The sequence below is a fragment of the Gymnogyps californianus genome, chromosome 25 (genome assembly GCF_018139145.2).
Source record: "Gymnogyps californianus isolate 813 chromosome 25, ASM1813914v2, whole genome shotgun sequence".
Lineage (NCBI taxonomy): Eukaryota > Metazoa > Chordata > Aves > Accipitriformes > Cathartidae > Gymnogyps > Gymnogyps californianus.
In genome coordinates, this window is record NC_059495.1 from 6,953,599 (window position 1) to 6,967,874 (window position 14,276).

At 42.4% G+C, this 14,276-nt stretch overlaps 1 protein-coding gene across 4 annotated transcripts in view; it reads right to left on the bottom strand.

Moving 5' to 3' along the window:
- FLI1 (Fli-1 proto-oncogene, ETS transcription factor) overlaps nt 1–14,276 on the bottom strand; it is an 88,757-nt gene that overhangs the window by 21,142 nt on the left and 53,339 nt on the right. For all 4 annotated transcript variants that reach the window (XM_050910972.1, XM_050910969.1, XM_050910971.1 and 1 more), the window contains 2 exons: nt 8,253–8,407; nt 4,695–4,898 (listed from right to left, as the gene is read on the bottom strand). In XM_050910972.1, the coding sequence (XP_050766929.1) occupies nt 4,695–4,898; nt 8,253–8,407 (359 nt within the window). The remainder of the gene's footprint in view (nt 1–4,694; nt 4,899–8,252; nt 8,408–14,276) is intronic.

Below are 14,276 nucleotides of genomic sequence, written 5' to 3' on the forward strand. Positions count from 1 at the left end.
TGGGGGTGGGGTGATGAATAGCACTGAACAAGCCTGTATGATCAACCTATAGCTACTTTACACTAAAAAATGCAGCCCAAGCCACTGGAAAGGGACGGCGCCTCCCCCCAGTTTAATTGCTAAAAGTTCTCACCTTTGCCCGACAGTCTGAGGTTTCTGGTGGGAACACCACAGAAAAGGAAATGTGTTTCCTATTAAGGGTTTTCAATGAAGGAGGAAAAGAGAGAAAGCCAGAGACACAGATCAGGACAGAGAGAAGCAGACAGACAGAGGCCAGGCTGCTCCCTCCCTTACTCGTTCTTGGGCAAAACTTTGGCTGCGATGAATTTTCGTTTTGTTCTTATTCCCCCTACCCCTCACTGGGTCAGTGACACCTTAGATTAAATCAGCTTTTTCTGGAAACACTGGTATTATTAATAAAGTGCAGGGCTATTCTCCTACAATTAATATTAAACATGTTATCTTATGGTTCCCCCCACCTTTTCCTTTCTTCTTTTATTTCCCTTGCGTTAAGAGGAAGATGGAAAATGACCGAAAAACAGAGCAGGAGAGTTTTTTCCCCATAAAGCCTTCCTTTTCACAAGGCAGCTCATCCTTCTGAGTTGCAGGAACATCTTGGTTTCACAATCTTGAAGTGTATTTAATCTGGAAATCTTTTTTTATCCTCACCTTCTGAAGGCCATGTGGCCTTCCCTCCACATCTCCTGGTAGAATCAGGGTTCTGCTGCATTTAGCAGTATAGTTTTGTTTGGCATTAATATATGGCTCGAAACCACAAAGCAGTTTTCTGCTTCTGCTTCTCACCACAGTCTCATTCTTTCCCCTTCAGGCTCTTTTCGTTTGTACACATCACACACAACTGACCCCCCCATAACTAGAGAGGCAAAGGACGGGAGGTGACAGTTCAGGCTTCTTTTGATGTTCGTCCCAAACATAGCATGAAAACATTCAAATCTCCCTTCCCACTGCCCACTGGCTGACTTGAGAAGATTCACCAGGCAGACTGTGTTTGAAAAAGATACCAGCACAGCAGTCAGTCAGTCTGGAGTCCGAAGGTACAGGAGAATGAACGAGAAGAAGAAAAAGCCAAGCCATTGCTTCACAATTTTGGAGAGGGAACTGGAAGAAACACTTAAAGAAAGATGATTGTTTGCGGGGGATGGACAGTAAGTTCCCTGAAAAAACTACTGGGGGGTGTTTTAAGAGACTCCAAAGGATAGAGTGTGCTGCAGAACTGGGTTCTGCAAGTCTGAAATCTCCTAAAGATCAGAGATGTCTGAATTCCTGACTGCTTCAATAGGTTACGGAAACAGGAAACAACTGCACGATTCTGATCCAGACCTAAGTTTTGCCTGAAGACTAAAGGTGCTGTGATATGAGTTTGGTTTAGTCTCGACTATATTAAATAGCTCAACTGAACCTTCTGTCTCCAAAACTAAGATTGAGCTTTTGTTGAGGTCTTGCAGATGTTACCAGTTTATTTTTTCAATCTGGACTCATATGTGTCAAAATAACATACTTCACAGGCAGTTTTAAGAACACTTTCACCCTGGTCAGGAGCGTAAACAGTTGAAAACTTTCTGAGGAAGCTAATTTTCAGGGGGTCTCCTTGCCTGGCTAGTAAACAGACTCAGAAAGTTCAGATTGGCTTCATTTCTTGGAAAACAAACACCAAATTTGAGGATTCACTAGTCATCGCATATCCAGCTTAACATCCTGAGAGGACAAACACCTTTCAAGAGAGAGACTGGGCAGATGTAACGTAGCCTATAGATCTGCAATTCCCCAAAGTTCTCCTGTGTTTTGTTGCCATCACGTATTCTCCACCCTAAGCAGGAGCAGAGCTGGATGTCTCTGAAACAACCAACCTTACAAAAAGGGAAAATTCATGAAAAAAAGACCATCTCCCCATGGCACTGAGCTCAGAGGCTCGGCACTAAACATCCGCTGGAAATCAGTCTGGAAAAACAATAAGCTCCTTTCGAAGGCGTTACTCCATGAGGGAGTTAACCAGCAATCCAGAAACCAGACTGTCATTAGGCAGCGCTAGGAACAGCTGCACGGAAAGGAATGCTCTTCAGAGGCTGCCCGACCTCCACTCAGACAGGAGCTTGCTTTAATAAGGACAGCACTCGCATGACGTCTTAGAACAGCCCAAGGGGCTGAACAGAGAGAAATTTATAATCATAAAAGCTGGGGATGGACCAGGATTGAATTCTCCTTTCGTATGCATTCACGTAAAATTGGAATAACTAATTTGTCTGAATCCAGCGAAGTTGCTCGGGTTTTGCACTAGCTTAATAGCATAGAAATCATTGTAGGCATTCCCCTGGCAGAACATTATATTTTTATGATTATTATTCAGCATGCATTGCAGCAGCACTTAAATGTTGCAACTGCATTAAGACTCCATTGTGCTGGGTCTTGAGAGACACGAGACACAATCCCTGTTCCACAGATTTGCCATCTCAACAGACAAGACCAACAAGAAGGCAGGATTACTAGCTCCATTGTACCAAAAGTAAAAGTGAAGCACAGGGGAACTGAGGCAAAGCTTTATCCCTCCTAATTTCACGCATTTAAAGGCAATGTGTGAACTAGGGGACTACTATCCTGAATTTCAACGTGCCCTGTTGCTTCTTGTCTATAAACAGAGACCAGTATGACCAGACCTCTAATTTAGGGACTTCAGGTATCTAAAGGTAGGTAGGATCAATCAGGAATTTGCTCCTGAACAAATGGACAGCAGCAAATGGTAAAGGTGGCAGTTGAATCCAGGTCTTCAGGCTTATGCCATGAGAGCAAGAATGCAATTCCTCTGATACTCTCTTTGAATACCGCAACTAACAGGATAGCTAACACTTGAGACTATCACTGGAGATGCTGTCTGGAGCTAAAGCAACAGAAGAATTCAACTCTTCTGCCAACCTTTTCAAATTCAGCCTGGTTCGTTGATTCAAAAACCATACAACTCCTCCTTCATCTCTTTCTGTCAATTCTCAAGTCTTATCAATAAGACAATTCAAGTGTCTCACTTGAGTATTTATCTTGTGGGAATTTAAAAACATTTCCGGTTACAAAGCGTCTGATTTGCCCAGCCAAAGTCAGCAGGTTTGGCCAAAGCAGCACTGGCTTCACAAAACTGCCTTACTATTTCCCGTAAAAGTGTGTAATTCTGTATGCAAACCTTAGTTTGAAAGTTAGTTTGTGTCTGCAATAATCTTGAAGTGTTCTGCGAACCAGCAGCTCTTTGCTGATGAAACAGGATGAAATGTGCAAATTATTTTGGATGGGAAATTATTTTATTGTGAAGTCGCAAGGGACAAAAACTGTTCAAATCCAACAATTCGGTTATTTGTTGTGAATCATTTCCTTGGCTCGACTTCTCAAAAAAAAAAAAAAAAAGGTGGGGCTTACAGAGGCACCCATCTGTGATCTAACTCTTCTCCCACTGTAATCTGTAAAACTCCCACTGATTTTAGCAGAGGCAGGGAGAGACCAGCACTGAAAAGCTTTGAAGAAACACCCTAAATAAATGCTGTCTCGCTGCTTTATTGCACTGGCCAGATGGAGACATCTTCAGCTGCCTTTACATCATGACTTGATTTCCCAGTGGAGAAAATATACTTTTTTCTTTCTCTCCCTGCCCTCCCACCTTGCTTTACCGCAACTTCTTCTGATTTTTCAGTCCTCAAATAATTATACTCCTATGAAAGCTGTTTCACTTGAAAAAATATTGGAGCATGTGGGATTTAGCTCCAGTTCTCTGGCCTCATCATAACACAATTATCCTTAGCACACCTTTGTGAAGAAAGGAGATGCTTTAACTTCCATTTTACAGATGAAGAGGAGACATTTGGAAGCTGTGGACATGCTCGTGGTTGCACAGGAAGTCTTAGAAAGCTCTGAATCTAAGACTCCCAGGCTCAAGAGCATGTGCTAACCATAAGGTGATCATTCCTGTTTGGGCTGCTGCGGTATGCTTTTCCAGAAGTAGCTCAGAAGACTGCTCACAGCTTCTGTCTTAGGGGCTTAATACAGCAAAAAGGACTATTGGATCCATCCCATACTCTAGTGTGGGACAGAGAGTAGCAAGAAAGAGGTTCAGCAAAACTTGTTCTTTGAGTACTAGGTCATTTGCATGACATCTGCTTCAGCACACTTACATTTGGGGAATCACTCTTGTATTTTTTCCTCTTTCCAACAAATCTGGGCCTCCAGAAACATAGAAAATCTCCAGCTCGGGCCAGTTGTGGGTCCTATTTTGAAGCAGTCTTTACCAGAAGCCTTAGGGGAAAGTGCACAGCCCTCTAACTGCAAAGTTATGGAGTAATTTGCCCGTGTCCCATCAGTTAATGTTTGGTTTAATCTCCACAGCAAATTTATGTAATTTTATCATATAGCCACAGATGTTTTTATTATCTGTAAGACTATCTAATCTTCTTAAGAGTCCTGCTCAGTTCTTCACCTCCCTGATAGCACCACTAACTCCATCTAAGTTAAAATTAACTTTCCAACCCACTTTTTATTCCTCCCTTCCTTGTTTGCTCTCTCTGCTTGCCTTTCTCCGTTCTTTTTCCTTCATCCTTGCTGCTATTTATCCTGCAAGAAGAGCCCTAGAAGTTCAATGCTTATGGCAGCTTATCCTATCAGCATGTCACGCTAGGGCTGGGATGAGTCAGGGCAATACTTACTTTCCCTGAGGTAACTGAGGTGAGACAACAGAACTTCTGTGTTGTAGAGGGAGGTGGTTCGGAGGAAGTCATCCTTGTTCATTTTGCAGAGCTCCTTGCCGTCCATATTCTGGAAGATGGTGGTGTCAATCTCCATTAATCCATACTCCTTTATAGCCCATTCCAGCCACTGGCGCACATGTTCCTGGGTCCATAGGGTGGGATCTGGCAGGAAAGCACAAAGGATGGTAACGCTATACGCAAGCCTCAAGCCTCTAGCACTCACTGTAGCCCAGTCAAAGCATTAACCATTGTTTCCACAACCAAATGTATTTAATTTACTGATTCCAATGCATTTTGCCAAGATGAACAAGTACTGTGCTATAACAAGACTCAAGGCGCATAAACTGATCACACTGACCCTCTGGCAGGGTAAGTTCTCTTGACTGTCTCCCACCTGCCTGAATCTTATACGTATGCTTGGAAACAATATTAGTGACATTTGACTGTGACTTTTCTCCCTCTGGAAAAAAGCTTCCAAAAGCAAACTCATCCCTTTGAAAGGGTGTGCTTGTCACAGCTTCGGTTCTGCAATGCTATATAATTACATCAGTACCGTATAAGTCACACCATCCTTCGCAAGTGCATTACAAAGTCCCAACAGATGGCATTTTAAAGTCTGAGGATGGCGGTATTTACAGTCAGCAAAGGGACTCTGAAAAAAAATATTATTGCTTAAACAGAACAGCTTGCCATGCATCTCTGAGTCAGATTTGTTCACCCCGCTGACAAGAACACAATTCTACCTCCACCAGCCCTGTAAAACCAACACAGCTATTGGAGGGCAATGTGGATTTTATACTGTCTCATGCATCATTATCAACTGTCAGCAAAGCTCCAGCTGTGGAATCTTTATTACTGGTGATGACGTAAGAGAGAGATTGAACCCGGCTGGAGTTTCAGACCCCATGGTGATGGTTTGCTGCATCAGTAGTTAAAAAAAGAAATCATCCTTTGAGTTTTGAGAAGAGCATTAGATCAGAAAGTCCCAGCAAGAATTTGTGCCACGATACCATTTTTACAGAGTCATTTTCAGAGCATATCTGCATTTTCAGATGTTTCCTGTGCTGCTTCTCCCCATGTATCCCATTTGAAAATTTAAGCTGCAAATTCATGTTCCATTGCAGCTGGAGAGGATTGCGAAGGCAAGCCTTAACTTCGGAGACGTTTGATCTGTCCATCACAGCTGGTACATTCCTCTAAGATAAACCTCAAACACTTCAGGTCCTGAGGCAGTTGAGAAAATGGATCAGAAACATGTAGCCATCGCACAGGTGGTAGCTTATGCTTTGGGTAGGGACAAGAAATGCCTCTGCCACACATTTTATAGTGTATAAAATAATGCCTTGGCCCAGGTCTGTAAACTGTGTGTGCTTGGGCTGCAGGGATCCCTTGACACAAAAGGTCAGGTAGTGGCCGTACCTGGTACATTCCTGGGCAGCTGAGTTCCAGAATAACAGCATGAAATGGAGAAGTAAGACCAAGGAATATTGAAATTATAACTGTGACATTAGTCTAGTAAAACCAGGTTGCTTAAAGTTGAATTATAGACATGGAACTTACAACACCATATCTTTGCAAGTCTGCTTTGGGAAACAAAGATGGATTTCCTTTAAATTTTGGCAATAGCCAATTTAAATTCTGCTTTCTAAGCACTGGCAAAAGACTGCAAATTTTACAATGCAAGTATTCAAGGGAGGATTCTTTTTTTTTTAATTGAAAGAGTTATTTGTCTTGAGTTTTGAGAAAAACCCCAACATTTAGAGGGCATAGTGAATTTGTGGTCTCCCTTTAAACAAACACTTTTGAATTTCAGATATTCGTTCAGCCTGTTTATCACTGCCAAAGACATTGAATGGTCTCTGAAAAACTGCCGTCTTGAAACATGGCTTAGAGTTCGTTATTATTACTATTGCAAGCCTAATGTGACATTATTCTTGCCTATCTTCACCCTAATGCGCTATAAATCTTTACTCTGGATTATATTAAAATTTCCAAATGCCTGTCTTGGATGAATCAGGCCTCATATCCTGCAGCCAGAGATCTGGGATGATGTTCATTATTGTCTTCCAAAGTCTGGTAAATCACTGCTATTTCACAAGTATCTCAAGGTTTTCATTTGTGGATACTCATGAGGGGAAAAAAGTCCTTTTTTTCACTTTCCTTCAAAGAGGAGATTTTAAAACTTCTTTTCCACTGAGGGCACTAAAAGTAATTTCCCCTGTTTCTACAACAATGCTAAACTTTAGCCTACCCTTGGTCTTTTTAAATATGCATAAATAGCATGGTGAAGAGCAGGATAAATGTTCCCTCTTAAATATCTTTAATAATATAATGACTAGTTGGTATCAGCTAACACGTTTCTAGGCAATGTTGACGCTGAAAACATACCTGATGTTGTCACCAATTAGGTTAGCCAGTCTCTCTAAGCAGATCCGAACAATGGCTTAAACAGTACTTTGAGGTTTGCTGTCAATCTTGTATTGGCTTCCCTTCACTACATTCAGTTCAAGCTTTTCCTTTTCATTCTAAATGGCAAACAAATGCTTGGGAATTGTCATCTGTTCGTGGTCAAGCCACGATCAGAAAACAGAGCTAAATTCCACGAGTACATTTCTTTCTGCCAACAGTTCATCTGCTTGAATCAGCTACAACCCTCGGTGAAACCCTCAACAACACTGGGTGAAAAGCTGCACCCCTTGAAATCAGTGGAAGTTTCGGTACGTCAGTTGGGCCAGGACTTGGCTCATAATATCTCCCTTGCTGGAAAGTTCCTGAGCTATCCTGTTTATATCTATGGTGTTTATATACTTTGCAGGGAAAAGACTCCCTCTCATTCCAGGTTCAGACTTCACCGGTTGCCTGCCACAGCAGCTCTCACCCTTGACTATCCAAATGCATCTAATGCATCCTGCCAATTTCAGACAGCAGATGTGGATATCAAACACAGAGAACTGGACAGGAATGTTTCTGTGTAATGATTTTTGGAAGGATAATGTAGTTCCTGCAAAATATAATTTTTCTGGTTTTCTACTTCTAACAAAAAAAAAGAAAACAAAATAGCTCATTTTGAATCAATATGACATGAAAGTGCATCTGGATCCTGCAGAGCATCATGGGAGTTATAATTTGGGTCCACTTCATGCTTATTCTTGCCTATGAACTGTGCTCTTCGATCATACCATGCATGTCCCAGGAAGCATTGCGGATTCTCCTCTAACACATGATGGGAGATGGATTTGGTTCAACACACCAAAACAACACTTCATTCCAGGAAAAAAAAGAAAAAAAAAAAGCAGCAGCACTAATTATCCACTTCTTATTCTGGTTCAAGGCAGAACATATACTGGGACACGGGAAATTCCCACTGGCCAGAAACTCTGATATTTTCCTTACTTTTTACATGGTTTGTAAGAAAGAGAATTCCTCAGAGAGTGGATAAACAAGCCTTATCTGTTCAGCTGGATATTTAAGACAGTGCAAGGAAATATGACACAAAGAGTTTGATGGTGGTGGTACCTGCTGGGACAATGACTCTCCTCTCATTGGTGGTCATGTTGGGAGGAGGCCCGTTCTTCTCATCCATGTAGGTGCTGTAACTCATTGGGTTGGACTCTGTCCCTGCTCCGACGAGTTTGCTGCATTTGTTCACACTACAGTCTACGGGGGACTCCCTGAAATGTGAAAGGAAACAGATGACTTGTCGTTATTATGCATCTTTCATCCCTGCTGTAGCAGAAGGAGGTTTGGGTTACAGAAATGGCAAGTATCCCGAAGGTGAAAAGTTAAGGCGAGTTTCTTTACATGTGGGAGAGGCCATTCCTGGCCTGTCACATGAATGTCATAAGGTGATCTATGAATCACAAGTCTCATGGAGGGGATATCTGATAATGCAACCAGTTAGAGGAAAGAGAGTTGGAGGTGCAAAGAGTGACTTTCAGACAAAGGCAATGGTAGCCATAAGGTTGTACTCAATACCTCTGAAATACCAAAATTCACGAACCAGATAAAAAGCAAGTGCCTATCACATAGGTCTATCGGTTACACCCCCCACTCCCCCTTCATTCTTTATTGCTCAGCTGCATTTTAGCAGTCCTTCAGATGCAGCTTGATGGTCCTAGGAGCCCTTGTTGGACTGTTTCACTCTTGCATTGTGTCAAAAACAACCCTGCACACCGTCTTTCTGTTGTAGTGGAGTCTATCAATTGACAGAAAGGCTGTACTTCTCACCTCATGACCTAAGGCATTTCTGCAGAGCTACTCAGAAATACAGATACACCTCCCTTCATTTCATTAACTAAGAACACAAAATACCCATGCCAAAATGACAGGATAGTTACAAGAGAATACTACAATATTAGCATGGTATCTGAAGAGTCTTATTTATACAGGGCTGAATGTAACTGATCTTGTCTGTTCTTAACAGTTAAACAGTCCCAGGCTTGTCTACTACTTGGATAGGAAATCTAGAAATCTTAGGTGCCTTAGGCGTGAGTCAAGAACTTCAGACCACAGAAACTGTGTGTGAAAAAGTCTCTGGCTCCAGTTTTACTTCTGAGGTGACGGAGTGATGAGGAGGGAACATTTAGCAACTCAGGTGGCACTGTGCTAAGACCTGGACTACATGCAGACCCTTGGCAAGCAATAGGCTTTCTCTGTCCTGCTCTGGGAGAATTATGAGCCTCCAAACCACAGATAGGGAGCACAGATTTTGTTTTTCTCCAGCTGCAGTAGTAACTCATGCTGTTAGCTCTAGAGGTCACTTAAAATACCAGTCCACAGCCTGCCACAGGCACACAGCACATCCCAGCTCTGAAGAACATACCAGGGAAGGGCAGCGTTACTGCCCTCACATTTACGAGGATGCATTAGTGTGCAGCATCTATGCAAAGTGAGCACAGAGCCCATATCCAGTGCAGTTTAGTCCACTGCTTTAATCGTACAGCCGTCCTTCTTCTCTGCCAGAAGCAAAGTGGCTTGGGAGGAAACCATTCGCTGAAGGGTAAGAACTATGACAGTGCACCAAATCCCACCCTCTGAGTTCAGCTGGCAAGACTTCCAAGTTTGGACACTAAACAAATTTGTTTCTTAATCTGAAGGGGGGGAGACGGGACGGAGAAATTACTAAAATTCAGTTATCATGGCTGGGAGATAAATGCTCCACCGAGATATTCTAAGGCAGATGGTAATTTTTTCCTCATGTCTTACTGCGGGTATGTTGCTTGAAAATGGAAATAAGATGTATAACTTACACATGTTCGAATTTAAGGTTTTACTATTTCGCCTACTGTTTTTCCAGGCAGGGAACCAAAATCCGCCTTCAGAGAGGCAAACTGCTGAAGGTTTAATGTCCCCGTGGCAGTCAGAGGAGAGTCTGAGCAACTTCAGGGACACCAGGGTTTTCACAGGGAATGTGATCATTTCTAACTTTCTGTTGAAATACTCTGTGTCAGGTGTTAAATGCTGCCTGTACTGGCAGAGAAAAAGCCCTGAAGCAGCACAAAGGATCTTATTCTTTCCTGAGGTACAGGCTGTCCTGAGAAGACTCGGTGAAACGGTGAGAGCATCCATGCTTCAAGGTGTCAGACTCTGTTCGGCTTAGCGCTCACCGTCCTCAGGAGGTGACCGACCTCCTCGCCTGCGCTGCCTGGAGGCCAGGTGCTGACTTTAAATGGTGTGGGGCAGCCCAGCTGGTGGGGCAGACCCGAACACACACATCCCCACGTATGGATTCCCACCTGCCTTTGGGTTGACGTTCTCCCTCCTTCAGACACAACGGTAAAATTTTCTTTGCGTTCCCTGCAGTCAGCACGTCCCAGGTGCTAGCAGCGCTGGCACAACTACCTGCTGCCTAAGGTCCTTCTAAGGGCTTCACTCTCACCCCCCTGCTCTGTAGTTAAATTTCCCTGGAAAATAACCCCCGCAGTTCAGATATGCACTATTTATGATAAAATAGTTACATGTAATACTCATATAGAACTATAGGATATATCCAGATTCTCAGATAATAACATCTTCTAAAAAGCTTATCTGCCTAGGAGTACACACGCTTTCTACAGGCATGAAATGACACACATGAAAAGACCACAGGGTCCTTGGCTGTCTCTACTCTCTCTGCTAAGTATCATGCACGTTCACATGACCAATACAGCAAAGTAAAAAAAATAACACCAACGCTATAAGATATCTCCTTGGTGGTTTTGTGATGATTTTTCACTTTGCAGACTCTTGGCTTGGCAGTTAGGACCCTGCCTTGCTGTGTATGTCTCAGCAGCCAAAACCAGACAACCAAGTATCAGAGACAGATCTGAAAAGAAGTTTAAGGGACTGAGGTGCCCTTACCAACCACTGATTTACCGCTGTGGGAAAAGAAGCCACTCTGTTAATCCTGCAGGACGTTAAATGTGCTCCATGTGCCTGACAGGGTTGTGTCCGTGCGGCTGTATAGATGCCTCCCATCCCTCTGAGGAAGTTTTCAGGATGGTCAGATCCAGAGCTAACCCCAGTGGAAATCTGATAGCAGAAGGACAGACATAACTGGGAATAGCATTACCAAAACTTAACTGGGCAGGAGACTGAACTGTCCTTAAGAAAAATACCATGAAATCTTTAGTGACAGCAAGCAGGAAGATCCTTACTTTTGTGTCCTCTGTAACCCAGCATTTCCTACCAGATCCAAACAGAGCCTTTTATTGGGAAATGAGACAGCATTACCAGACTGAATCATCTTTGCAACTCCTGGATGCCCGTTACTGTACTGCCCCAGCCTAAGATGAGGGATTTAACAGTATCCCAGCAGAAGGTAGGTGTAGCTGTGGGCAACACAAAGAGGAGTTCAGTGTGGGGAACAACTACAGTATCAAATGAGAACAGGGAGCTGCGAGCCATGAATAGTGTATTCATTGAATATAGCTCCTTTCTTGGTTCATGCATTACCCACAAGCAGACTTAGATTTATATAAAGATTTCCTCATTATTTGAAATGATTTGTGCAAGGGGATTTCAGATGCCAGATTAATCCTTGACTTTTCACAGAGACTTCAGACTTGCAAGCGGCTATACATGCTGGACTTGCTCAGGTTCTGGGCAGAAAACATTGTAGACCTACTAAGGTAAATGGATATAGGCTGCTTTCACAAGATCTCTTAAGTATATTCACTGTGGCAGTGACAGAGTCCAAGGAATATGAAGCAGTACTCATTCCCACTGTCCGTCCAAAGACTCTTCGTTCCAGCAGCTCCAGTAGCAGTCTCTAGGGATGCCAAGAGCTTGGTGTTTTGGGAAAGTTTATGCTAGACTGGCCAAAATGGACAAGCAGCTAGCCTGGCATTGACTAATAAATCCTCTGTACAGCTTCAGCCTGTGTTCCAGATACCTGAAAATAAAGCAATTACTGTCCCAGGGCCTCTGTCTAGGAATCACCTCTGGCTTTCATTCGAAAGAGCAAAACAAGGGATTTCAGTGATTTCTGAACCTGACTCAGCTGTGGTCAGTGGGATATTTCCTCCTTCTTTCTATTCTTTTCTTCCTATCCTTTCATTCCTCCTCTCTTCCCATCTTTTTTTCTTTTTAGATTTGCCACTTTTTGATGTAAGTCCCCATTTGGTCATCTCAGCTTTAATCTTTACACTTGAAATTTTATATATATATATATATATATATTTATTTATTTATTTATTTTTCAGTGAAGGAAGTAAGAACAGACATACTGTGATTCTGCTTGTGGTTCCCTCTTACAGGCAGGGAACAGAGCTATCAGGGCAGAATCACAGCTCCTAACTGCACTTTAACCCTGCCTCATCGCTCTCAGGAACGGCTCAGGAGGAGGTTCACACTGAAAAAGACTGTAAGTCTGCAGGAAGAAGGGACAGCTGTAAAAAAGATGGAAAAAGACATACAGGTAACAAAAGTCAGACTGCATGAGGAAAGCACAGAGGCTCGGTAGGGTCTAAAAGAATCGTGTTTATCGCATACAGGTAAATGCAAACAGTAGGTAATTGCACAGTCTGCTTTTCTGGCTGGGGACTAGAACACCACAGTGAATCCCACTAGAGGGCTCACACGCTACTTAAAGGGGATTTTTATTCTTATAGACATCATAGATGGTCCCTTTGTTTTGTTCTGAGAAAATTATTGTGGCAAAAAAATGTTTTGCGATCCCTGAGCCTCAGCATTATTTTAATATTCTGAAGCAAAAGAATGTCTCCAAAGCATTCTCAAAGCACTGACTTCATTATTTTAGCTAGACAAAATTTGTAACATCAGTTGGAATTGCACAGAGAAGTTTGCCTGCATCTAGGCACACATCCAGCACATTAGAATATTCTTTCACATTTGAAGATCATACAAATTTTGTAACTTCTTTTTAAAAATCACTCTCTGAGTTTAGCTACAAATGCAGATCTGTAGTAGCTCAGTAAATACAGTCAAAATTTGGAATGTCTGTTGTTTGGTTCACTCTTTGCATTTGGAATTTATGTAAAATATAAGGAAAAATATCTTATTAAAATGGACTGTAAATTGGGTTAAAACCCAGTATTTTTTCTAAATAATCATCCTCCTTTATTCACTGGAATTTAAAATGTGAAAGATTTTTTATTTTTTAAAAATAAAAATGATTGTATTTATATCACAAAAGCATCTGAAGGTCTTAACAGAAATCCAGGCCTTGTATGTTGGAAACTGTACAAGCACATTGTAGGAGACAGATCTTTCCCTGAATGGGCTATAAATGAAATAAACAAAAGACACAAACCCAGCAAAGAACAAAGACTGCAAGCCACGCTTCCAGTCCCTGAATGGACGCAAAGAGAGATGAATGGTATACAGAACATCTTGCAGTAAACCCATGGAAAAGCCGGACTTCTATTTTTTGTGTGCAACAGGTCAGTGCTACAAATACACGACCATTTCCCTTTCCCAATACCTAAGGGGGTGTAAGAAGCACGAGGATTTTAATTTTTCTATGTTGGATTTTAACTGTCTTGTGTTTAGACGCTAATCACTGTGAAACACAAGTGTAGCATGGGGTTTTGTTCTGAGCAAGCAGCTGTCTGTGAAGGCAAGGACAGGTTTTGAGGCCATATACTGCATCCAGGTCTGATCATACTAGAAACTTTCACAAAATTTCTACTTCTGAATCTTGCAATAATACAGAAGTCCCAACTTCTCACCTAAAACATAGATCCCTGCCATTGCCTGAGTATCCCCTGTACACAGTTAGTATGCAGTTATCTGAGAAATTCTTTCCAATTTGGGAGTAAACTAGGAAAACCTGACATGGGGTAGAAAGCTGGTCAGGGTTTCCATGTTGTTTAGCACTTGGAGGGACGGCTCTGCAAAACAGGCTTGGAGAGGTTCTTCAAAGACTCCTTCTCCCACCCTCCTGAGGACCAAACCAACTCATCATGCTATACCTCACAGCAGTCAGACCTGCTTCTGGTCGCTAAGAAAAAGAAGAAAAGCTGGACACTGTCCCTTACCATCATCCAGCTCCCTCCACTGTCAGGTTTCCTATAGCTTTATCACTCCCTAGAGTACATA